The following is a 27,721-nucleotide window of genomic DNA, read 5'->3' on the forward strand; positions in this document are numbered from 1 at the left end:
CAGGATAATCTAGTTTTATCTGGGGATTAAGCTAGTCAGAAGAACCCAAAATTACAGAAAGGCTACAAAATGTGATGGGAACATCTGGGGCACCCAATTTGAGCATCTCCTACTACAAATAACCATCCAATAAGCACGCAATCGAGTCAAGCATATAGTAAGTCTCTGCCCAAACTAAACAGGGAAATATGCAAATTATGCTTCTGGATTCATGTGCCTTGATCACTATTTGAAGTACATGTTCCCTTACTGAAGCCTACCTCTCAGAATGAAGAGGCTGCTAATCAGGCCAATTTTACTACTTTATGAACTTTTTCACGGATGTGGGCACATACATTGCTATTTATAGGTACTAAACGATGAAAATATACCATGCTTGTGTTCTTTCCCTACAGGAGGTGATTCTGTCTTCTGTTGCTCAAACCCCACCAACAGTACAACCTGACCACAGCGCTGACTCTGGACCCAACAGGCAGGGCTATGGGAGGGAGGGATACTCCAATCCATTTGTTGTGTTCACATGTATTTGCTGGCCAGCTGAACATTCAAGTCCCATTTTAAAAGACTATAAGGCTTCCTGAGTTCTTGTCGTAATGAAATCTCAACTGAAGTTAAAGGAATTAACAGTATTTCACACTTGCAAAGTGCTATAGAAAAGTGCTTTGTAATAGCCCACTGCATTACTTTTTTGAAAATGAACTGGGTTTTGAGTTCAGAAAGGAAGCTGGTGACAATCAAGTTAATTCACATCTCTCAATTCCCACTCCAGATCCCTATATCTAAAAATACAATGCTTCCCTTTAAGAAAAAGACAATGGACATAGCATTCTTGACATTACTATGATCACTGAGTATCTGAAATAACCCCAGCTGCATTATCATGTTACACAGGTAACAAGTCTAACTATTCACTTCAGAATTGAAAAACACCCTACAAGGTGATGGTCTTACAAGACACCCCCAGGTCTTACTGGTTGACCCTGGTTCAATAGATTGCACAAGTCAGAGTTTACAAAATGTTGCTTGTGAGGCCATTGGGACTACTCCTTTGTGACATGCAGAAGCAGACTTTCTTACAGATGATCATGTTGCTTAAATTTTACATAGGTATGTATATATACCTAATATATTTATATATAATATGTACATACACCCTTCCCCTACCCCCTAAGTTGCCCAACTGTTGAGGGCAAATAGAAGTCCACTGGTCCTTACATTCTGGAGATCTTCCCAGTATGAGAAGACCTCTGAAGTATTTTGGTCAATTGTCAAACAGAGAGCAATATGAAAATATAATTTATATTGTATATTGTATAATATAATAATATTGTATAAGTAAATATGCTATTCCATAGTAGTAGTTGTAATAGGTAATGGGGGGGAGGTTGGCTGACTGGGCTACTTACCTTCATTCTCACTAAGATCACCACCATATACTATGCCTTTCTTATCATATGGCAGCTCTACTTCATACACACTTTCAATCTGTGGCTGCACATGAATCCGCCAAAGAACTGCGAGCTATTTATTATACATGCAAAAGATGGAGGGAGCTAAGAAAGATGATGTCCATTGCAGCTGCCAACGCTGAAAACTCATCATCTTCTTTAAAGGTAATGTTAAAACTTCACTTCTAATAGCTTATGATCATACACAATAGTTGAATAAAATGTAAGATCTTTATTCTGATGGTACCAGCATTCAGAGAAAAGTACACGCTTGATGACTTGCTGCAGACAGTCTTATTCCAGTCCCTGCTAAGAGTAGATAATTTCATTAAGTGATTATTGCTTACATACCCAATTAAGAAGAGAGAAAATATGGACCAAAATGCTTTAAGGGCTTTGTACGTGAACAAGAAGATCTTGGAGTTAATATGACATATAACAAGCAATTAATCTAACCAGGACATGACTAAAATTCTACCTTATGTGAGCTTAAAAAAAAAAAAAAAAAAAAGGCGCCAATCTAAGCAGCAACATTTTCTATAAACACTATATATTATCAAAATGGAGCAAACTAATCATGAACATTGGCCAACAATTTTGAAACATAAACCACCTTCTCTAAAGCATATGTAGGGAATTTAAAATGATGCAGTAAATCTAGCCCAGAACACCTTTCTTGAGATTTTAGATATGTGACCCTCTGAACCATAAACTAAGAATTGGGTGACTGAACAGAGGCACGATCAGTAACGGCTCCTTTTCCAGTAACTTGTAAAAATAATCCAGACAGCCAAGCTTTAGTAAAAACTGGGCAATAATAGGTCTGAAAGAGCCAATTAATGGTTTTGATTATTTTTTTTTAAAAAAGAAAAACAAGACAACATTAGCAGTATTCATGCCCTGGAATTATATCAGGTGATCTGCTCAAAGGATACTTTAAAAGTCTATCAACCTCAGCAATATTTGCTAACTTCTCTAGAAGAGTAAAAAGAAAACTAAATTAATTTTTTCCCCTACTGTGTGTACTCACAGCTCCCATTATCTCTTCCTTCATATTTTATATCTCATAGTACTTCTGTCTTTCCAATTGACTAATATGACCCCTAACTAGATGCCTAGGAAACTGTTATTTATATCTATTCAGAATCCTTACATAGCACCTTTACAAAGGATCAATTTAATGAGGACATTATCTGCCAGTTCAGATATAAAATTATTTTCTCTACTTTATTTGGATACTTGCCTAAAACAGTGCACGCCACTTCTGCACTAACATGGATAATTTTAAATTTACTTCAGGGAACATGGGCTTTCTATATGCTACGTTCTCAGTTTTTAGTAGCAAATTATGAAAAGAAAGGGCACAAGAACCATAACAGAACTACTGCAATTCATAAAGAAAACTATGTCCTATGATGATAAGTATCACAGCAAGGTATATAATTAAGAGTGGCTATAACAACAACATATAAATTAGGTAATTATGGATTAAGCAATCCCTTGGGGGATTCCCTCTTGCCCTAGAAAATGTATAACAAGCTCCTTAGACAGAACGCAATAGCTATTAAGTATTTGAGGAAGAAATAGGACTATAAAGAAAAAAAGTCCACACACACAACACACAGCAAGAGAAAAATCTTAATTTACAATCTAAAGACGGCTCTCATTTTTGGTAGTTTATTTTAATACACTTACTTTTTTCACCCATTAAATCTGCCGACATCTGTTTGCTAAAGAGTGCATGTCAGATTATCAAGAAGTGCAGCATCAAATAAACATGAGCTGCTTCTTAAGGTGACAGTAGGGAGATACAAAACACTGCAGCTATTACTAGAAATGTAATTTTTTGTTGTTGTTGTTTCTTACATCAATTTAATAATCCCAGGTGTCCTGGACACCAGGCATACAATAATCTTCATAAATCCTAATTCACAGCCATACCATCTGTCAAAAATATTTTTTATGTCTCCTAACAGATATGCTATGTAATTGCTCTCACAGTAGGACAAAAATACACGGTTGCGCTAATTTGCTTTACCAATGGAATAGCTCATTATCAAAAATAACTCCACCACATTACTAGAGTTTCTAGCACTCTTCATATATCAAAACTAACCTTTCCATTCTGTTACTTTCTGTAACCTCAAATTCCCAGTGAAAGCAGATTGAATTATCTAGAAATTGTACTACAATACTGCAAGATTCACAAACATGAAAAAATAAAACCATAATATCTCTATTATGATGGTGCTGCAGTTACAATTAGAAGCTTTGTATTTCACAGTCACAAAGAGACTAATTTAAGTTCTCGGCCCTGCAGAGTGCTAAGCATTTTGGCCTCAATCCAGAAAAGCACTTAAATGTGCTATGTTTTTTAGTTCATGAGCCTCAAGCAACTTCAGCGGGATCATGTATGCTTGATTAAGCCCAAAGCACTCATTACCCTGCCGGACAATACATCTCCCTAGGACTGACTCGGCATCAGGAGATGACCCTCCTAAACCTGCTCAAGGAGACAGAGAAAATACTCCACACGGGAACGTTCAAAACAGGAGCTTCTGTTCCCACTCTCTGCAGCAAAAGATAACGTGTTTGGACTAAAGTTGGCCTTTGAGAACACCCTTCCTCCAACAAGTTTTTAAATACCTGCAGTTCCTCTAACATGCATGCAATATTAAAAACTTAAAATAATGCAGAATGCAGGTATGGCAATTGTTACAAGAGGTTCTGTTCAATGTTGCTGGTTGCAGTAAGACGATCTTGTTGTAAGCATTTATTTGTGCATTACTTTAAATGATTTATGCAAGCTGATATAAAAGTAAGTACTCGAGAATTCAGTAATTGTACAGCAAACAAATCCAATAGCACATAAGTAAATGGGAAATTCCAAAGATGACAACAGTTACCAAAAAATAGCTCAGAAGATACTTTCTTCAAAAAAATCACTCAACCTCATTTCCCTTTGGCATAAGGAAGTGACCCATGAATAAAGTATTACTTCATTCAGCTTTAAATCCTATTTCTAAAAGCACTTCCCATGTTCTACAAAGTCTACATCTAGTAAGTTCTAAAATAGTTTATATTTCAAAATAAAAGCAAGTTTCCAGCAATTGAAAGATACAGTTAAAGAACTAAACACTCTTCTGTTCAACTCAGCATGACAAATATCTGACACTATTTTGCAGTCTAAGTATCTTTTAACATACTGTACTATGCTTACAAAGTATTCCTGTTTTAATGCTAACACGTTTATTATTTCACTTAATGTTCTATGTCTCAATGACATTGAATACATAATACAGTGCTTTTCCAGTTTCACTAAATCAGCAGAGTTCTCCCACAAATTTATAGAAGTATACTCACCACTGCAAATAGGAATATTGCTTTCCTAATGGCCAGAATTATCCATTCAATTTCCATGATCCTCAGTTACTCTATTTAGTTTGAGAAATTGAGAATTCCTTCAAGTAAATTTGAAGTCCAAATACTGAAATCTAGACTGGAATTAATAACTTAGATACTACAAAATGCTGTATCTTAATTTAACTGCTGTTGTTGCAAGTCAGTTCATACAACTACCTTTGTGACACGTAAGTCTTTTAATAGAAAGGTAAAAATAAATCTTTTGGTTTACTTTCACTGTAATATCTGCTGTTTTATTTTGAAAACTTTGCTTCTTTCCTCTAACTCATAAACACTTAAAATCTATACAAGTCCCTATTTTACTGAAATTCCACACAATTGAACAAACCACTGATGCTACAATAACTGGCAGTTGACAATACCTAGTAAGAACATCTCATTAAAGGAAACTATGTCTTCTGCAGTAGGTAACCACAACCTCAATGCATTATATACTGCCTCAAAACTGCTGGACTTAGCTGCAAAACATCCTAGCTCTGATGTGCATGGATCCAGAAGTCAGACTAAAATTTTGCGATTAATTGTTATCTAATTTGTACTTCCACATTATCTGAAGGCAAACCAGTCATTACTTATGATGAATTAAAGATTTCTGTATCAGACATGGGGTTTAAGTTGAAAGTAAAAAAGGAGACTACAGATCACACACATGCTGGCCACTCTTAAAGATGCAACATTATCACACACACCCGTGATATACCAAGGGACTTAGCAATAATAAATATTAAAATGGCATTGAGAAAAGAGAGACAGAGACACAGTCAGTTGCAAGCTAGATATGAGAAAGACAGAAAGTATAGGTTAAGCAAAAAAGTAAAAAAGAATCCACCACAAAAGCACAAAAAGTCCAAGCAAAATGTCTCATAGTTATCTTGCAAATATCTAAAACTATATGGCAATGGAAAACAGGCCCATACTCATTGCAAAAACATTTTCAGAGGAGGCAGAGAAGAAAATATGTGTACATTATATGCAGAAATATGCTTAAAAGCACTCTTTGGTATACATGGATTAAATATTACATAAACCAGATGAAGAAAAAGAAGTCCAGATTTACAGCCACAGAGTACTGAAACAGAAAGCAAACACAAAATTAAGACAGTCTATTATACTCACACATTTACAACATGTTACTTATAATGGTAGCTGTGGAAATAAATGACTTATGTAAATGTTTGACATTTTTCATCACTACCTCACCACACTAATATTTCTATGCAATTCATTAACATGCTAGCTGCAATTTCAGGCTTGCACATCTCAAGTATGACAATAAGATACTCAGCAATACCATACAGCCCAGCCTTCTTTCTATTTCTTCTACAAATCAGTATCAGTGGCCTTGATAATATTGCCGTCTACTTACTAGCAGTGCTTCTTTTACGATAGATGATAAGGAAGGCTGAGTAGGCACTCAGTCTATGGAAAATGTGAATACATTGAAACCTTCTCCTGCAGGACATCCATGCTTCTTAAATAAGCTGCTACGGAAGTTTCACCATGTGCACATACATAAATAGTCTCCTACCTGTGGAGGTTGGTTGTACATTGGCCTGGTCTCTGGAAATGAAGTTTTATCCTTTGACTCTCTACTTTCATCATCAGTTGTGTCACCTAGCAAAGTAAAAAAATACCTATTAAATCACTGAAATCCTTCATATTTTATATAGAATATTAAAACCTCTTGAGTCTTCTTAAAATCAAATTATACAATTCCCTGGAAAGGGGGAACTCTGTTGCCACATTTATATTTTATGATTTTCGCAAGAAAAGAGAAAAACATTGAGAAGTGGTCTGCAAAACCCAGGAATAGGTCTGTGTCAGTTAAAGGGGAAAATTCAGAGGAAAACAGAAAGAAAAAAAAGCATGGCCCCTACTTTTGCATACTTTAGGGCCTTCAAGTTCTAATACTGGCAAAGCGTCAAACAAAGGAGACATAGCAGTATGAGTATCTGGTGCAAAGGCAATGCCAGGTGCACACATCCATCACGTCCCAATCCCACGTCAGGCTAGGAGGACATGGGCACCCTTACTTTATCCTCATTTGTAACCTTGTTTCTATAGAGAGGACACCTGTGCAGGAGTGCTGAAATAGCGACCCAGCATACCAAGAGGAACTGCCTGGTTGTGACTGCACCTGGACAATGACTACTTGGCAGGCTGGGCACTAACCTCCCATTGCATACATGTGGCTACCTCTGCTCAGGACTTCACTGAGGAAACAAGATTCAGTTTATCCCAAAAGCTGCACCTGGTACCAATCTAAAATATGCAGATCAGTGATAAACTAGAGACAAGAGTACTTAAATCTATTTTAAAGACAGAAGGTACGTTATTAATTTTATTAAAAAGGTAAAGGTAGTAAAACAAAAAAAAAAACCAGAACCCAGCATTTGTTTCTCAGATACTGTAAAACAAGCATCCACCTAGTCTGTCTTCTCCAACCTTCTTTGTCAGTGGGAGGGTGTACAAGAAGCTGTAAAGATTTTATGGCTTACCTACTTCTGCTGTTTGTGCTACTCAGTAAATAGTTGCTAAGAGGAGACAACTTAGAAAGGTGAAAGATTTAGTCACATAATTCTAGTTTTAATTTTATTTGAACTGATACTGCTTTCCATAATGGAGTATTTTGAAAGTCTGTATCCTTAAAGAGTCCTGCAGCAACAATTCTAAAGGGTTTAAGTTACCCTAGTTTAACTCCTTCACTAAGCCCATCTTTTTGGTTGTCCTGTTCCATTTTCTCCAGAAGAAAATTAACTCCATCCTAGCCAAAACCAGGACAGAGTGCAAACAAGTTTAAATCACAGCAAATTCAGGCCAGATCAGTTTCTGAGGTAGTAAGGGCTACTTAAGCAGTTGAAAACATCCTAAGGAAATGGTGTCTCTAATCAGTGGTCCACCTCCAAAAGATTTCAGAGGCAGGCTGAAGAAACATGTCATGAATCGTTTTAATCCTGCCAAGACAAGGAATATGAATGACCTTTTGTGTTTCCTTCTAGTCCTACATTCCATGAAGGATGCAGGAGGAAAGACTCCACAGGATACCCCTCCCTAAAATCAGGATTTGTCAATGGAACTTAAGCTGGCTGCATGGAGATGCACGAAACTGCAAGTAGACTGCAGCGAGCTGAACAAAGACTCACGCAGTGTGTAACGGAAAAGCTGCACAGCCAGCCAGTAGCAAAGGGACAGCTAACTGAAGTCAGTGCGAGGACTCATACTGGGTAAAGTTGGACATATGTATAAACATACTGAAAGAGTTACACCAGAGATTTAAGAAACACAGGAACCAACTTTTTACTCCTTGTCTTTACTCCTGAGAAAAGCACTTAGAATTTTTTATATGCAAAAAACAAAATACCAAATCAATGTGTGCTAATGCTACCCAGAATATACTTTCTTCCTGTGATTAGTTTTCCTTAAGATGAAAACAAAATTTTGATTGAAATTGGGACAAAAAGGTCAAAAATGTAAAAATCTTCACAGGAAAGGAGGAATAAGAACAGCTCACTTGGAGAGAAATTAAGTTTGTTGACCTAGAATTTACATCCAGCTCCCAGAGGTCATAAGCTCTTAAGGAGGCCAAAATGTAACAATATTTATAGTGTTTCACATTCAAATTGCCTTTATAAACTGGGGAGGGGGAGGGAGGGAGCAAATGGGAAAGCCCCAAGTTCTTGCCATATTTTCAGGCATATGGTCCTGCAAAGATAAGCCATGAATCTTTGTATAGACTGTTATTATTTGAATTACCAGAGTTAAAACAGCTACAGGCAGCTGCACACCAAGCTCCCCAAGATTTCCACTAGGATAGAAAAGTTTTCCAGAGAAATGAGTATTGTTGGTGTGCTTCTTTCACTGGTTCCTATCTCAAATATCCAAACATATTAGTCATCCTTATTTCTACTCTCACGTACCTCCCCAGCTCTACCAGTTCCCAACCTTATCAAGCTCACCACAGCTGACTTGTCTTGTTTAGCCACCCCAAAATTTTTTGTTCAGCTTGCCATTGACAGAAATTCTAACCTCATCCCTTAACTGGAAGTCACAGTTTCTCATCCATCTTCAGGCTCAGCCTTTCAAATGCTTCCCTCTGATCTGCCTTTTCCTCTTTTACACTGCAATCCTGCAATCTCCTCTTCCCATCTACCTACATGTTAGGAAGGTGGATGAAGGTAAACACCAGAAAGTGAGAGCATAGACCTTTGGGAGCAGGAAATAATGTGAGCTCTTTTGAGCACTTCACACATTCTGAGTGATATTTTTTCACTGAGGGGAAAAAAACGAACAACCAAACCACCCCTCCTCTACAAACATCCTGAAAAAAACCCACAACCAAACCCAAACAACTCCTCTTACATAATCCCCATGTAAATAGGTATATAAATACAATTTCGCCAAACTAAGCAAACGAAATCTGGCCCTGAAAAAATCACAAACACACGTCCTTAGTAGGAAGGAATACCAAATCACCCAACACCACTCCCAAAAAAAGTCCTTCATCAGAATCGAATTGCAAGTATTTTCATAGATAAGGCCAGAGACCACCATAACCATCTATCCTAACCTCCTGTATAAATACAGACCATAAGACTTCTTGAATTAATTTGTTTGAACTAGAGCAAGTTTAAAGCTGCATTTTAATTAAGAGATAACTGACAAAATTATTCATTTTACAAAACAATTAGATTCTGGCTCACATATCCCTTGGCTTAAAAGCATTATGCAAAGTTTTCATCATAAACCTCCTATTAAAAGAAAAAAAAATAAAAAAAAAATTCAAAGTCCTCTATCTAAAAATATATACTATTCAGGGATTGCAAGAATTAGAAACAAAGAGTGCTCCATGTAGTGTAACAGGTTTTAAACATCAGCAGCATAATCTGTAATATGCAGGACATGACTGGGAAAATTTATCAGGAAAAATTTATTCATGCTTATTGCTGTAAAATATTCCCTTACTTATCAATGGGAAAATATTTACAAGTTTGAGAAGAGATCAGTAGACATATTTATCCTACTGTCCAGATGAACCCATATTTCAAATCCTCAATCTTGGGAAGCTGTTTTTAAGTTATATTAAGCCTCTTCCAGGCCCAAATAAATGGTGTTGCACTCAAAGGTCAAACATACATTTTTCCTTTCACTGAGCTGGTGCTGGATTTACACCAACATTCTCTGAGTTCCACTGGTATCTTCTTTTTCCAAGAACTGAAGCCAGGTGTTGCACAGGAAAGAAATACCCAGTCCAGTCTTCAGTAAGTACTATGTACATCCCCGCTCCGACCTCAGAATTTTTGGTTTCTTCAGAAATCTGCATTCAGCTGCGTATCTGGACCTCGGCAAACTCTCTTATAGAAAGGTTCAACCACAAATTTGGCTTCTACTCAACAAGGAAGTGGCATTTCTATTTATACTCTTTCCTTTTCCAGCATTTTGTTATCCTCAAGCTGTGTAGTCTCCTGATCAACAGACAGCATTTAAAAGTCTATCCCACAGTTTCAAAAATTAAAACTAATTGTAAATATATTTTAGAGTCTTCTGTAATCTGGATTGCCATTTGCCTGGTCTGTGCAAGAATCCCGAGACAGTGAGGCATGTGCAACACAGCAAGCAGTAACTAGGTACTAAATAAATGGATTTTCAAATGTCACCTTCAGTTTCAAAGAATGAAGACAGTTATTTTCCATTATACTTCAGTTAGTTGCTTAACTCTTCGTTGCCTGTTATCTTCTTTACCCTGCATAGAAATGGCAAGAACAAAGAGTATTTTGGCTTCTACTTAGAAGCAAAAAGACAAAATGTTTTAAGAGAGGATTAGTAGGATCTGAAAACAGGAGAGGCTGACTGTGGAAGCATCAAGGTTTTACTGCAGTTTCATGCCCCTCCTTCTTATTTTTAAATCCTTCCCTGTCTCCCTGAGCTAAGGAAGAAAGACCAGAAGAAAGGCCAGACACACCAATTTTAAGTCACCCTGCTCCAGAATAAACTATGAGAATTTCAGGCTTCAGTCCATCAACAGTGGCAGCACTTTCCATCTGCAATGGTATTTAAGAGGTACTGTAATTCCCTCTGAACGTCTGAGTCTCAGGAGTCCCTACAATCACACTACCATGTAAAGGGCTTTGAGAGTACCACTTCTGAGTTCTGCTCTTCTCAGCCTGATTTAAATAGCTCCCCTTCAGCAGGGCTAAAATCTGTTTCTGCTCAGTCTCTCCCCAGCCCTGGTTGTTTCTCCAAAACCCACTGCCAGGGTCTCACAGCTTCCATTTACTTCCAGCACCACTGCAAGTTTATTAGTAAAAAGTTCTTTTCCTTTCTTTGTGCACGCAGCAGATGGGCGATCAGCAATGGATGTCAAGTGGCTGCTGTTCTCCTCACTGCCATTTCCATCCTCAAGCCTCATCTCTATCACACTGGTTTCTTTCAAGAAGAACCCATAGCCACATTTCGTGCCAAAGAAGAGTGCTGAGCTGCCGATTCAGGGTATCAGTCAAATATGTTTACCAGCCAATTCCTACCCAATGAGTGAGCTGGTGACTGCATTGGGCTGATACCAGGGAACACTGATGGCAGTACCCAGAAGACAAAATTGTGCTGGTTTTATGGGATCCAGCCACTTAACAGAAGACCGAGGGAAGAACTTCAGAAAATTTGCTACTGGGCATAGAATCAAAAAAATGGTTTGGGGTGGAAAGGATGTTTAAAGATCATCTAGTCCATACTCCCTCAATGGATTGTACACAATCACAGCAAAATATTATAATAAACTGTAAGCAATTTGACAGTTCCCATTGGAACAGACCACTCAATGATCCATCTGAATTAAATAAGGCACTGGCCAGTTGCTGTCCTCTTCAGTGGGAGAGATGGGACACTGATGGATAGGTGATGCTTTTCTTTTCTTAAAAGTGGTACTACCATTCTGTCTAGCATTTATGCTATAAAACTTATCCGTGAATCCTCATTAGCTTCCATGTGCACATGGCCAAGACATAAGTCTTGTAAGAATACGTATAATTGGCAAAACAATGAAGTCATGCTAGTTTCATGTCACCTCATCCTGATTTCACATTAAAGCTATTCATATCAACAGCAGTTTCACTTCTACAAGCTAATAATATCCCCTAAAAATCCTGTATATCAGCAAAAAGATTTGCCACAGCTGCAGGTTTCAGCAAAACAAGAGTTTAAAAGTTTACGCTGTGTAAGGGTGAATGAGAAGGAAGTCTGTATAAGCCCACGTTAAGGCAGAGGTCTGTGTTAGCCTAAGCACACATATCTAAGTCTTTGGCAGCCTTATACTGAGTTTCAACCCTATACCTAAGGGTACTAAGCAGTCCTACAAATAAATCTTTAATCAGAAGTAGAACTTCCCAGAATCTTCTCTAATTATCCTGACAAATCATGAGAAAAAATCTATATAAACCCTGCAGAGTGAGAACCCAGAAGACCAATTTCTTCAAATTTGTAAAAGGGAGACAGTAGAGGTAAACATTATCCTGAATGTTCTTGCATTTAAAGACATGAAGCAACAAGGTTCAATCCTTTCCCAGTCAAGAGGAATAGCAAATCCAACTACAGCACATGCCACTGAAGATTGTGGGAGTGGCACTCCAAATTGCCACCCAGTTTCATTTTGGTGTCCCATCCTGCTGCAGGTAATCTTAATGTAAAGTCTCCATTTTCCTAAACAATTCTGTCAGGGTTTTCTCAATCCACATCCCACTACCAAGATCACAGCAAAATTACAGATGAAATACTCACTACAGAAACTTTTTTATTTCCCCCTAAACAAAAACTTTTAGGAAAATGGCAATAGAAAAACAGTTTGAAAGATTTAGAGGCTGCGGCAGAGTTTCAGTATCCCTGATCCACACACTTAAGTTTGCAAAAAGCTTTTTATCTCTGTCTTCTTAGTATTTCTAACATTAGAAGTTTGACTTCTTTCAAAGCTTTCCTGGATCCTAAAACAAAGAACCCTTAGAGTTTAAATCCAACCCCATCTCCAACCACTTCACTAAATCATTCCTACTCCCCCGACTCCCATTTATATGGCTTTCTTTTAAGAGGTGCCCAACTCTTTCAGAAAGCTGATAAATCAAAAATGAAAGTTTCACAGCAACATTTTGGTTGGAAGGGATCCCTGGAGGTCACACTAGCCCAACCTCCAATTCAGCACAGGGCTAATTTCAAAGTGAAACTATGTTCCTTCAGGTGCTTGTTCAGCTGAATTTTGAGTCTGCAAAGACAGAGATTCCACAGCCTCTCCTCACTTTCAGTTATATCTATCCCTCTATTTGCTGCCTCCAGGTTCACAGTCATATTCAAAGCAAGCTGTAGAATTCATCCATGAGCCAGGATCCCCTATGATAAAATGGTTTTTTTACTTCAGTTTTAACTTACGATACTTTCATGTCAAGCATAAAGAAATGCTGAGGATCAGTCTCATTATGATTTACTGGTGTGATGTATCCATGCAAGCACTTTCACCTCCACTGTACGTGCATACGAGCCTTTCTAAGTAGCCCACAGAATCACTGAACCCCCTCACCAAAGCACATCTTTCAACAGATCTCACTTTTCCATTTTGCTATTTAGAAATCTCATTCTTGAGTTCATTAACCTAGATGCTGCCACACCCTTTATCTAGTTTTGCTATCGGAACAAACAGGTGATATGATTATCAGCTACTCAATACATCCTTAGTACTGAAGCAACCAACATAGTACAGATCCAAGTAAGGGCTTATGACATACTCAGTCATTTTATAAGAAGTTGAAAACAAAAGCTACACAAGAGCGTAAGTCTTCTGACCCAACACCACTTGTGCTTATCTGGGCGTGTGTGCCAATGCCTCAGGGAGAACCTCAAAACTATTCACTCTCTTCCTTTGTTCAATTGATGCTGTTCTGCAGATAAGTCCCCAGCGTATCTATTATATGTTAGCATTTATCATGAACGTTGTACCTAAAAAAAAATATCTGAAAAACTGCCTGGAAGGCATAGATTAGATGTCATAGTCCAGTCTCTACATGCATTAAGTTGCAGTGACTGACATTCTTAGAGAACCTTTAAATCTTCCTGTAATGCACTTCATCTGCCAGTTAAGCCCCTCCTATTCATATCAAAACAAATGCAACCTTCCAAGCGCAAGTGAATCATACTTTCCTGTGAAAGTAAACCATTTAATCTACTTTTTTTGAAAAAAGAAAAGTTTTATAAGCTGATTACTTCTTTTGTTTCAGATTTATTGTTTACATAATCACTGAGTGTTAGCTTATTGTCATGGTCATCCAGGCCAGCTCAGTCATCCCACAGAATAAGTACATTGTTTTAAGGTTAAGAATAAAACAAGAAGTCCCTTAAATTTTTAGACATTTGGAGAAAAGTGAAAGATGTATACGCTTAGCATAATTCAGCTTTGCTATAGGGATGGACTTGAATGCAACAAGTGCTGAAGAAGCAGCAGTTTGCAAGCTAGATTTTCTTCCATCATTACAGTCTCCCACTAGATCCCTTTTGCTTTTCCAAGGGAGGGAAACTGGGAATAAAGACAATATTATTTGTCTTTATTTGTTCTGTTTCTTTTGCTTAACTTTGTCTTCTCTGCCTTTCATGAGAATATGACAGTCACGATCTTTACAATCCTTCCTGCAATTTCTTATTTTGCTTGGAAGAATGATAAAAAGCTTAATCTCAAAACAATTCAAGTCTTTACCTCTTCAGTTCCTGATGAGTGGTAAAAGGCTTTGGGGAAACATTAGTAACAACAAACCCAGTTGAAGACAATAGTACAGCTCACACAGAGTACTGCTGGCAAGCAACCTCCCCTTAAACACATTTTAGCAGTATCATTTTCTTGTCATTAGTTAAATCAACCTATAAAACCTATCTCAGATTACGGTCACAGGTGTTGTTGATTTATTTATTACAGCATTCAACTTTTCACTATGAAATTAAGACTTTTTCACAATCCTTGCTTAACTGTTTTATTTATTTTATCCTGTTTTATTCATGATTTGGTTCTAAAGGCAATCCTGTCCGGAATGAAAACAGCACATTGAAGCCCACTTTGATGAGGACAGAGATTTTCCTGGCACTTAAAAATCAGCAGTGTGGTCTGCCTGCTCAGTCTCTTTGTTACACTGTCTAACTTGCATGCCAGTAGGTCCAGCATGCATTAAAATTATTTGCCTGTCAAAAACTCAGGTGCTGATAGCCTAATATTTGCATATGAAGCTTGCTACATAAATGCAAATTACATTAGAAAACAAATAATGCAAGTTTAAGCTGGTTTCCTAAGGAATTAGATTTGCATGACCAATCTTCTGTCCTTGATAACGCAGGAAAACATTGTCAAATGTTGTTGAAACTGGCACAGAGACAGAAGACTTTGAGATGTTTGCAGAATATAATCATTTGCAGCTGGGTAGTAAAAAAGACCAGGAGTAATGCCCCTGCTGAAGGAAAAACCCACTGCACTCTGTTCTTAGCCTGCTAGCCAGTCAAGTGGCAGATACTGCCGTTGTTGGTCACCGGGAATGAAGGCAAGGAAGGCCACTAGAATCAAGCAGGGAAATAGCCAGGGCTATTGTAGCAGAGTAGGAGCACCAAGAGATCCTCAAGGAGGTCCCTGAGAAACTGAACTTCATAATTTCTCATATTCCAGAGAACATCATGTTTTATTCTATCTTGATAGCATTTCAGCTATGCTTACACAATGAAGAAGAGGGGAAAATCTCACAGAAAAAAACTGTAGATCAGTCATTCAGTCTACCCATAACAGGGCCACTTTGTCACACTAGTTGCTGTGGGATGCACTGTGAGGAGCAGGTGATCACATTGATATGGAGAAACAGTGTGAAATGGGGACAATGGACATCGATTGTGATTGTATATGTCTGCTCAAGGAATGTGGGTATGGTGACTGGTCATAGGTGTGGTGTCTGGTCACATAGGCACACAGCTTTGAGGAGACACCTAGCCTTCTTCCTCTAACAAAGGGGCTGTTTATAAAAAGGATGAGAAAAGGATGAGAGACATCCCAATGTTATCTAGAGGGAGGGAGTGCTAAGTCTTCTTGCTGGAGAAGATCAGATGGTCAGAAGGACATGAATCACCTACAAAACGGCAAGACCACCACATTCCAGGCAAAGGACTGATAAGCTAATTAACATACGAAGCGGGAGTAAGCGGGTTTAGGTAATGAATATGTATAGGCGTTAATTGAATATTCATTTGTTTTATTGTATAAATGTGAGATGGTTCGTCACTTCGGGCATGCACGCTTGTGGAGGAGCGATCCCCCGTGCATCTGCGCGCAATAAACATACCTACTTTATAACTTTCGAGTTACAGAGGCTAATTTCGTACGTCAACATAGAACCCCACCCCAGTAACTTGCCTTCATGCGTGAGCTGCTGCCTATAACATTCATGTTAGTTACTAAGAACTTTTTTTGTCACATCTTCTAGAAACTCTGAAAGTACCAGAAAGCTAAGTTAATACTTTGTGGGAGAAGAATTCATGTATAGGACAGAACACTTGTTTAAGGTAACTTTTATGAGATATAGTTATAATAAATCTTCTCCAAAGTAATAACAATTTCATACTCTCAGAGGCATGGAAGCTCCCACTCAATTCTGAAACAAAGTTAAGCAGAATTAGTTTAAAACTAAGTTAAACACCACACACAAAGTTATACAGCTACACTGATAACAGAGCTTATATGTGTCTGTGTGACATACAGGTACCAATACACCTGATGCAGAAAGTTAAATCACGGTATCTAAGCTTCTGTCAGAAGACTTACAAATACTGTGGCTCAAAAAGCTTTCCACCCTGCATTTTTCTGAAGGTTATTTTCTAGATGGCAGCCTGGCAATCTTATGTCCCTGTGACTATATAATGTCAATTCTGAGTAGAAAACCTTATGGTACATCCACTGCTACTTCTGCATTTCTGACACATGCTTGCAGAGTATTTCAGAACATAGAATATTTTGTTTTCCTCTAAAAAGAGGTATAAACTGTCTGTTTGGATTTTGTGCAGTAACAAGTGCAAGTTTATAAACATACCTAAAATTGTTACACAAAGGCTCTGAATATTAAAAAGAAAACCTACATCCAAAAGAAATCCCAATAAATTATTCAATAAAACAAATAAATCTACTTTCATAACTCCTTGAAATTTTACTTTTGATTTACACTGTTAATTCCATTGTATTATTACCAACTTCTGATCTACCTCAGATTTAGGAAGGGGCTCTAAAACCAACAAACAAACAAACATACAAACAAAATGGGTTAAGAAGTAGGCAGTCTCCTCACAAAATAAAACATAAATCCACTTAACCTGTCCTCAGAAGTGGCAAAAACCAGCACAGTAACTAATCTTTGGATCAGACCTCTCATGAGTCACCAGCTCCACATAGATGATTAAAAGGACTACATAATTTTATTTATTTATTTATTTATTAGAGTGCATAGGTCAAAAGCTAGGATTAACTAGGATTAATGTGTTATTTTCTAATTAATTTTGTGCTTTAAACTGGTTTAGTATTTCTAGGAACTTTATTTTAAAGCCAGCTTTGCAGGAGAAACTATACTATGAAACTTCTGGTTTACTTTTGACTTGTGCATAAAAAACATGGGGAAATGTTCATTTTAGCATATTATTGCTAGATTGCTTGATTTTAAAGACAATGGCATTTTGGATTCAGTACGTTAAAACCTTTCTAACCATTGTTTGGACCTTCAATTGCATTTTCACATTACGCAAACATGGTAGTGGCAATCTGTTATAAAAAAAAATTGAAATATCAGCACTAGCAGAATTCTCTAAAAGTATCTGAAAAGCAGGGCAGAAGTTAGTTTGCATAGAAAAAGAGATGAATGAGAATTTCTTAACAGAGAAATTCAGTTTACAAAGTCTAAAAAAGCCCTACTACATGAAAATATCGATTTACAAAGACCCAGGGGTAATGGTTGTAAAAGTCCAGCTGATATATTTTTGATTGTGTCTTTCAATGAAACGTCCAAACATTTGCATGTACACCAAAAAGTGACATTAACACTGCCCGCAAAGCAAAGAAAAAAAAAGGTAATTGTGCAGCTCTTTAATAATCCATTTTAAAAAAAAAACCACCTGCTTATATTCTTATCATACATGGAGAAAATGAAGAAAGGTCATAGCCAGCTGAAACTTTTATCATTAGCTGTTAATGGTGACTGAGGGCTACGATCACTTATGCCAAGTTATGCCCACATTGTACATCAGTCCCTTCCCTAGACTATATACAGAAATGGCATTTTCCAGCTGAAACAAAAACATTTCAATTTGTCAAAAAAAAACAACAAAACACCCACATAGTATCACACCAGCTTCACGAGCACAAAGGTGGATGGGCAGTTTTCAAAAAAAGAGCATTTCTTGGTTCCTGAGATTTCAGCCACCCACTTCCCCAGAGGCCTTGGGGAGCCAGAAGGGTGAGCTGCGGTGGATTTTAAACTCTGCAGCCAGGGTTTCCAGGGAACTCCAGGCTTATGGGCACTCAAAATCCATGGTGATATGTCAGCTTCACTAACAGGGGCTACAAGATCTAAGAAAAACTTCCTGATGTTCAAAGATGAAGGACCACTCTCACATGTTCAGCAGACCAGAAGTACAGAGGTTTCTGAATTCCCCAAAATTCAATGAGCAGATTGTCCCAGAGGCTGAAGTACAATTTTTTTCCAGGTTCTGTAGCTCCTTACCGGCTTGCTCAATGTCAAATTCTCAGACAGGTTCACCCTGCACATGCAATTTTTCTGCAGATTGTTTTCATGCAATAACACGATTACATTAGAATAAGTATCTGTTTCAAAACACAACACACTGAAAACAGAAAGGCCACTCTACAAAAACAAACTGCGTACATCTGGTAACTCCCTTCTGGCTACTATTTGAAGACTTTCAGTCAACCTGTAGTGTTAACATTATTACCTAAGGGTGAGTTTTCACAACATGGCTGAGTCAGTCTAACAGCTTGGTGCTGCCAATAGGAGCAGTCCTGCCACTCCCCACCTGCCCCAGTGCTCCCACTGTTTCCTTTGTGGTGGCTCCCAGGGTCTCCAGAGGTCTTCCAACCTACAGGAGCTCACTGAACTGGTTAAAAATAAACACACACATACTCCCTTTCTTGCTGGGTTAGTTTTCTGTCAGTTTAGTGAGCTAAATCACAGATGCCAAATGTACTGGCAGAGCTGGCACAAGAGTGATGGAAAGTAATTCTGCTTCCAGGAGCAAGAAGCAGGATGACTGGTTCTTCAGACAGTTAAGTGGCTCAGCTGTCCTGTGGAAACACACCCTATCACAGCAGCAGTCTTGCTTTCCACCATGAAAAGACAGAAGGCAGTATTTTGGACCTAAATGTAATCTCCACTCTAGATATTATACAGATCAACATGGAAAGTTTCAAAGGTGTGCTGCAGTCATATACCAAAAATATGATTAAATTCTTACACAAAAAACCCCAAATGATTTATTATATTAGAAAATGTTCCTTTTTGTTATTATCACTAGGCTGTAGGAAATGAGAGATTAATATGTCTTTTCAGTTTTCTTCCTTTTCTTCCTAAAGGGTCAACAGAGCAACTAGTTTTCTGTCTTTTGCTTTCTCCTCATGAGAAACTTGTATTAATTTTTACTTTGTCAGCTGCAGGGAATCAGAAAAGGAAATACCCACCACACAAAGCTAAATTGCTGCATTCATGGAGCCATCTCTAGAAGCAAACAACATTAGCCGGGATGACAGCTGTTTCAGGACTTCCATAAACTAGTTTTAAGAATTACTATGGGCAAAGTAATTTTATGAAAACCAGAAATCTTAATTGGTCAATGCAAAGAATCCACCTGAGTATTTAATTTAATTATCAACTGTGCATATAGCAGTAAAAAACCCAAGTAAGGTCACACAACTTTCATAAATTCTGTTCAAGATGCACTTATCTGAATCCTGAACATGAGGTGTTTTGTGAAGACCGGAAACACCTATTGATATTCCTTCCCATTTCTAGCCATACTCCTTACCACCTCCATTCTGAACTTGGTACTCAGAGAAAAGCACAGACCAACCATGTCACACTACTGTCTCCCTGTAAAAGAAGCCAAAGAACCAGACTACCCCATGCACAAAGAGCTGTGTTACCAGACACCTATTCAACAGGTTGAAAATTGGCAGATGAAGTTCTAGGTCACAAAGACCTGAACTCCTGTATCTGATAGGCAGCTGCTATGGTAGATTAATGATTTTCACAAAACAAGAGAGAATCAGTTTCCATGATGCAGTTACTGCTTTACACGTGCTCTACTTGGCAACATGTCCTATATTCAGAAACTGAAATCTTCACACTGTGATCTGTCCACAATCATTATGCAGCCTGATGTGCAGAAAAACTAGAAGGAAAAAAAATCCAGGGCCATGAACACAAAATGACACCCCTTTCTTCCCCAAAGACACAGCCTCTGTCTTTAAAACAACTGATTTCCTATTTCCTTTGAGAAGGGAGGACAACAGGCTTAGCACCTAGAGGTTTACGCACACAAGCACCGCAGCAGGACAGATAGTGTTCATGCTTGCCATTAGACCAACTCAAGGCTGCCAAAATGCACGGACCCATCTTTCTATTCTGAGCTGTTTGCTCCTGCCATTCCCTTTGTCTGTTCTGTGTCCACTCAGCGCTCTAATCCAGAACTGCTTCTGCTGGCTGAGTTTCTCCCACCTTAGTAAGCAGACCTGGCTCCCTATCAGGTACCTGCGTAGTACTGAGTGATGAGACACTAAGAGGCAACTGAGCAGCTACCAATGCCCGAGGATGCACTACCATTCACACCTCACATTTTGGTCTTCCCTCTTATGTTACCTGGCTCCACCACTCAACCTCTTTGAATCAATGCACTTTACTAGAACAGCACAACACTAACTCAGAAGAAAGATCATAAAATTGCAGAAAAATTAAATGGCAAGAATGTAGAGTCAAGAAAGTGGGATGAAGGAACCGGCCCTCCTTCAGGGGGGGGCAAAAGACAAAGCCATTCTAAGACAGGGTGATTTTCTCAATAAAAGCAACTATTTCTGCATGCAATATGATTAGTTGTTTAACTTTTGCCTGGATAAAGGTGAGACCACACGAGTTGATCTAATCGCTCACCACCACTAAGGAGGGAAATTCCTGTTCCCTTCACTCAAAGGCCCTGCCCTTGCACTGACTATGACAAACATCAGACTTTCCGCTTATTAACCCATCTTTTTTTCTGGGAACTGAGCCAACTGACAAAATCCAGCAAACACTGGCGCTGGAGCAAAGTAATATTGACTGAAGTGGAGGAAAAGAGCACCTTTGCTTTTGGGTAGCAGCAAGCTGATAAAATCAGATTATCCTCACTTGCAAAACCACTACTGGCCAAACAGCTCTTAAATGAATAAGATCAGACATGGGAGAAGACAGCAGGCAGGATTTTGCCTTTGAGATATCCTAACTACTTAACTTTAAAGCTTTTGTGGTTAGAAAAAATTCCTTTGCTTTACTGTCCTGCCCAAAGGGATTAATTAGGAAAAAAGGCCTCAAAACCAACCAATCTCAAACTTTCTATGCAACTTGGAGGTTAGAAGATTGTTCCTGTTGGGAGTTTGACAAAAAGTAGGTGTGGTATACAAATGCACAAAATGTTTTGGGGCTAATTTATTGGGAAAGGGGAACAGCTGCAATTTAGTTCCCCAAGCAGCAATTGCTCACAGGCTTCCGTAAAATGTGACCAGGAGGCACCTATATTCAACACCTGTTCCCTATGCAGGGAAGCATCTTTCCACCCAGTGACTAAATCGGAATAATTGCTCTGAAATGAAGACATCTGAAGTCAAACACTCCTATAAGTGGCCTAATCCATGACTTCTGCACCATTCTCCAACATGAAGAGTAGACCAAACTTAGGCAGCTGTTCTGAAAGGTTGCTATCAGAAGAAAAGCTCTGCTACAGCGAGAAGACTTTCAGATATGGGATGTCAGCACGCCTCTAAGAGCATCCCAGCAACTGAAGAGATTTGGGGAGGAAGAAAATGATCTGGCACAAGAGACCCTGCTTTACTTACCTGAGGTCTATCCTGTAATGCAGCCACTCAATGTATTTTCTTTTAAGCATTGGTGCAGGTGAAGTGATGCCTGCAGTAAAGGAATGAGGTGGGAACAGGGGTCTCTGCCTTAATCATGGGAAGGTCAAAGTCAGAAGCACCAGGGGACAGGAACTGAATCTGCACCTGGACTTCAGTGTGCATGTTGAATGAAGGTGTTAAGAGAGGGATTCTGCATTAGCCTCACTTGAATGTTTCTAAATTAATAAAAAACATTGTAAAAAGTGGACTACAAGTGTGTTCTGAATCATGATTTCCTTCTCTGCATCTGCTGCTTTAATCAATTTACAATTATAGCTGCAGTGAAAAGTAATGAAAATACATCTTAGAATTAGTGTCTCTTTATTACTGTCCCTGAATCCCAAATCGAAAACTCAGGGCAGACCATAGAAACATTACCACTGTATTAATACCCAATCAAACCTTTCCAAAGCTTTGTCACAAAAGGTCACAGATTTAAGAAAGGGCTTCTCAGTTGCACAGACATGCAAATCATGACTGACTTTCACCATCTTACTTCAGATGCATGGGTGTCAAGTGAGTATATACAAAACTCAAATCACCAGCAGCACTTCAGAAAATGGAGTTCAGAAAACAGCCTGACCACCTTTTGATCTACCACGTGTGAGCTTCAAATACACCAGCCCTACCAACACTCTCAGTGTTCCCAGAGGTCCAGCAGGAAAACAGGATTATTTTCTTACCTCAACCCACATGGCAAAGATTCATTTACCTGTATTAACTGAGACCAGGCTGTTCTCATCTGAGGTCTGCATTACCTACCATCTTCCTAGCTTCCTTCCCACAGAACTAAGTGTCATTTGTGCTAATCAGTGCTAAGTGAACCAGAAATGAGAGAATGGCAGGGATCCAGCTGACTCATTAATACCAGTGTAAAGGATTAACCCTTTTACATTGTCTTCCCACCCCCCCCACCCCAATTAGTCAGCATCAAAGAGGTTTGAGACTGTACACATTGAAACACAAAATGGAACAGAGTGTTTGAAAACAAAGGAGAATGTCTAGAAGCATCATCATATTCTGCCACAAGGACAGCTATCATCATATTACTTGAGAATAGTATTTTTTTAAAAGTTAAGCTAAACTTCATGTAAAAGGCAGCAAGAGAGTGAAATAGCCTGTCTGGACAAAGTGAAATATTCTGATCTGTATAATTAATCCATAACCAACTTGTTACATATATGAAGAACATAGTTCAGCATGAAACGTACAAGTAGCTAGTCCAAAATACAAAACAGTTATTAACTGTGACTATAAAATTACTACAAGATGTTAAACCGTGCTTATTTTTTTTTTTCCTGTTTAACATATGGGTAGCACTTTCTGATCTGTGATGCTAAACACAAGATATTTTTGATTTAGTCAAACTGCTATTTAGAAAAACCCCTTCCAAAACAGTCAGTCTGAAGTTTTACATTATATGAGATGGAACACTTACTTCCCTGCTTTAAAAAGTTTTTAGAAAAGTGTAACTGCCACCAAAGATTAATGATTCCTCTCAGTGCCTCCAGTAGCCTTCTATTCCATTTGATAAAATACAAGTGTCTATTTCTTAAAATAAGTGTACGTATGAACGTGTGACAGATATACCTACATTCAGACAAACATCACATCTCAGACAATTTAAGAAAACCCCCTCAGTTATATTCATAATAATGTTTTTGGGAAAGTGGGGCATTTCTCATTATGCAGGTATATACACACTTCACCAAAACCTGCAATATTGCACTGTGTAACTGGAATGTTAATACTGAAGACTTAAACACTGGTTTATGCAATATATGTGAGAACATCACTATACATAAAATATTTCATTGTGTGGTAAATTCTTGCCTGTTGAAATGTTTCTCATCCTTTTAAAAATTCAGTTAGTTTAGCGAATACTCTGCTTTTAAGACATCCTTGCAGCATTTATATTTACTTCACATAGTCTGTCTCAATTATACTACAGCTGTCTCACAGGGCATAGGCTGGCCACCTCCATCATGAACAACCATCACAGAATCTGAAGTTCTTGATTAAAAAGCAAATGGTTTTGTGAGCCAAGCTAAAACTACCGCAGCTGCTCCATTTCACAAACCAAGTGCCATTCAGCTGGGAAGAATGGCACCGACTCTGAATTGTTCTTCCTGAGAGTTTTTACAATAAAAACAAACCACACTACTCCCAAATTTTCAAAGACTAAAAAAAAAAAAAAAAAAAAAAAAAAAGTTTTCACTATTCTGGAAACAAGTGTTTTCTTTTTACTCAGAGCTTTTGGTTTCTACATCAGTGTTCCTCTATGGATAAAAAAAAAAACCCCAAAAACAAAAAAAAAAAAAACGAAAACCACCCCCTCCCCCAAGCATACACACACCACACGGGTTCCTGTAGATACTTTTAATGACCATCTACAGCAAGTTTGCAGATATATTAAATAGGAACTGCAATTCTTAACTTAAAAAAAAAAACAAAAATGCAAATCAGGATACTGCTAATAAGTTGATCACTACTGAAGCTGTTAAATACTATATTCAGTGACAGGATAACTCCTGGAAATTATTATTATTATAATTATTTATTATTTAAAAATGATAAAAAGTAGCAATATCCTTCAACAAGACAAAACATCAATCAACTCCTTATCACTTGCTCTCTGAGAACGTACATTTCTCTACAACACATGAAATAAAACAATCTCATTGCAGTGAAGGTGCAGCAAATGAAGTCATAATATGTAATCTGGATAAAAGTCATGTTCAGTACAACTTGCAATTAACAGCTTTTGTATGTGTCACCTCATTTTTTTAGGTAATCACAACAAAATGTGTTCATAATAAAAAAACATAAGACCAAAAACATACCCACAAAAATGCTGAAAGATAATTTTTTTCTGCTTTGTTGAAACTGATCTAATGAAAGTATCAGAACCAAAACCACTACACAGGTTTCCTACAATATCCTAATAACACTTTCTTGGTGGTCAGGCTAGCATGTTTCCAGGAAACACTTCACAGCTAAGTTAACTTTTACGCTTTAAAAATAGTGAGTGGTTAGTCAGATTTTTTTAGTTATTTGGCTACATTAAATTTATTTGATGTCTTAGTCAGAAATAAATTGGACGTTGCTGAAAACACTTCCCACTTCATTCAAATGAAAATATTCAGGAGTTTTCCCTAAGCTTACATTGACTGATGCAAAAATGAGAACCAACTCCTTCAAGGTGTTTAAATTCACTCATTTCCCAGCAATGGTAGAAAAAGCTGAGCTGCACAAAGGATTTTTTCTTATAAATATTATTTTTAGCTTTCCTATCACCATTTCATTTATTTTGCCTTTATCCCTATTGTACTTGAGCTAGGTTAGACATACCAGGTTAAGTATAGACTAGATACTACACAAGGCTTCAGAATTTTACCATTTGTAGCATATAAGAAGAAGAAAAAAAAAATCAACTTAGTCTACCTTCCTTTTCATTCTGCCCTTAGGAGTTGGAAAAGGTTTGATTCTGTGTTACCAATTAATGAGGACTGGTTTTAGGCTACATGTTTTGCTGCAGCATTTTAGAATGATTACAAGCAAATTTTACATATTTGTTGCTTTTTTAATGTAGTATGAAAGTAATAACTCAGAATAACAAACTAACAACACTGAATATCTTTTGAGTACTTCTTTTAAAAAAATCTCAGTATTTTAAGAACCAGGTGGTAGATCTGGCCTCACAAGTCAACACATTCCGTATGAAAATGTCAACAGATTTGTAAATAGTTTTTAAAGGGTTTTTTTAGTCTGTTCTGTAAACAAAAAGAGACACTGTGAAAGATGAAGAGAAAGTGAATGTTCATCTGCAAATGATAATTTCAAATGTCAATGGAAACACTACTTTCACTTTGAAAATCTTACATTTCATAGTATAGAAGTGATTTGTTTGGGGCTTTTTTTGTTTGTTTTTGTTTGTTTGTTTTTTCTATAGATAAATTCTGACCCTAAGAAAAACAAGGATCTGTGATGGTCTTCCCACAGCTCCTGTCACAAAGTTATTGTGCACTTCCAGGATGTTTTGTTTGGGTCTTTTTTTTAGTCTTTGAGGCAGTTAAATTCAGCACAACTTTTTAACTTCTTGAAGCAAAGCTAGAATTTTCATTTTAGAAGGTACTCCTTATTAACTGTCAAACTGTACGTTCACTTTGGTAAGATTGCATATAAAATAGCTTAAGTACTGAAAATTCATACTTTTAAGAGCAAAAGTTAATGATTTGAATCTACATGTGATTTTTACTCTTTTTATACACGTGTATCTGAAGGAAGAATCCTGCTCTACTTGGGATTTTCAGTTCTGCTATTTGAGAAGACAGGGAAGATGCAGGCTGCCTGGAGGCCACACAAAGTGACAAGGATAAGACTTCAATTTATTATGGTACCCACCAAATCCAGGTAAATGGACCTGATCTGCTGGTGTTCCCCAGCCTTTCCTCTAATACGAACATGTTTCTGAAATCAGGTATTTTGAGAATTATATGCACTTCTCTAAACACTGTAACCCAGCCAAGAGACTGTGTTTAAAGTTTTCCCCAAAGTACAGTTTACAGCAGTTTTCAGGTGAGATTAAAGATGAGAAAAGCAAACCAAACCACGTTCAACACAACGTAAGCAACACTCCTCTTTTAGTTTGGTCTTCTAAGAGAAGCAAGCAACTCATTTCAACCAAATGACACAAGGATTAAGTCTCAAAAATTATTACATCTTCACAGATTTCATGAACAAGGGAGCTATGCAGACAGGTATTAAACTCCCAACTGTAGAAAAACCTTCAGCCAGATTTTGCAACAAATCACAAGAAAAATCCCTTGTAGTCAGGACTCAGTAATTCCAGCTCTCCCAGAAACAGCAGTGTAACTTTTTTTAAAAAGTAACTTTTTTGTTGGCATGTGTTTTCAGGATGACTGACATAAGGAACAGGGAGGGGAAGGAAGGCATGAGTGGACCTACATACTGAGCCTATATTCACTTTGTTTTTTAAAGTGTCTTCAAAAAAATCATTTCTTGTTCTACTAGATCTCCTAATAATGCCTACTTGAAAAAGTTCTAAGATCTTTGTCTCCTCCAAGTCCTCCAGCATTATTTTTTAAAAGGCAAAGTTACTTATTTGCTGGTTGTTCTCCCTTTTTGTGTCCATCCTTTTTTCAATCACAGACGGGCCTAGGTCTTGTATCAGCAGGAAAATGCCTCACTAATTCATCAGGGGAGAGGGTGCAGGGGTGAAAACCATTACAAGTTTTTTCGATGTCTATTATGTGCCTATTACATGTGACCATTTTCTTATGGCAACCAAATATTTCTAGATGGGGAGAATACAAAACTTAAAGTCTAATACTTAATAATATAAGAAAGTCTAATCTTCAATAATCTAATAAACGTTTTCATCAAAAACATTATCCAGTCTGGAGGTTCTGAATTAAAAGAAGTACACAATCAGCTTTAGGATGCAAATGAAAGAAAATTGTTTTAACCATAATACAGTATTATGAAACTCCTTTTGTAGTTTTTACTCTCGATAATACTTTACAATTCACTCAGATGGAAGACCTGCTACTACAGCAATGTTAGTAAGATAAATCAGGTGACATTCCTTACGGGCTCAGAAGAAAGCTAGTAAGAAGCATGTAAATTAAGGTCAAAA

The 27,721-nt window shown here is 37.7% G+C and overlaps 1 protein-coding gene and 1 long non-coding RNA gene across 3 annotated transcripts in view; one reads left to right on the forward strand and one right to left on the reverse strand.

Annotated features, from left to right (window-relative positions):
- Nucleotides 1-27,721, reverse strand: part of UMAD1 (UBAP1-MVB12-associated (UMA) domain containing 1) — an 81,447-nt gene that overhangs the window by 12,211 nt on the left and 41,515 nt on the right. For both annotated transcript variants that reach the window (XM_056334320.1, XM_056334321.1), the window contains exon 3: nucleotides 6,400-6,485. In XM_056334320.1, the coding sequence (XP_056190295.1) occupies nucleotides 6,400-6,485 (86 nt within the window). The remainder of the gene's footprint in view (nucleotides 1-6,399; nucleotides 6,486-27,721) is intronic.
- Nucleotides 1,474-5,093, forward strand: LOC130147341 (uncharacterized). Its single transcript, XR_008821195.1, has 2 exons — nucleotides 1,474-1,613; nucleotides 3,827-5,093. It is a non-coding gene; the product is annotated as an uncharacterized LOC130147341 (long non-coding RNA).

This window comes from Falco biarmicus, chromosome 4 (genome assembly GCF_023638135.1).
Source record: "Falco biarmicus isolate bFalBia1 chromosome 4, bFalBia1.pri, whole genome shotgun sequence".
In the NCBI taxonomy this organism is placed as follows: Eukaryota; Metazoa; Chordata; class Aves; order Falconiformes; family Falconidae; genus Falco; species Falco biarmicus.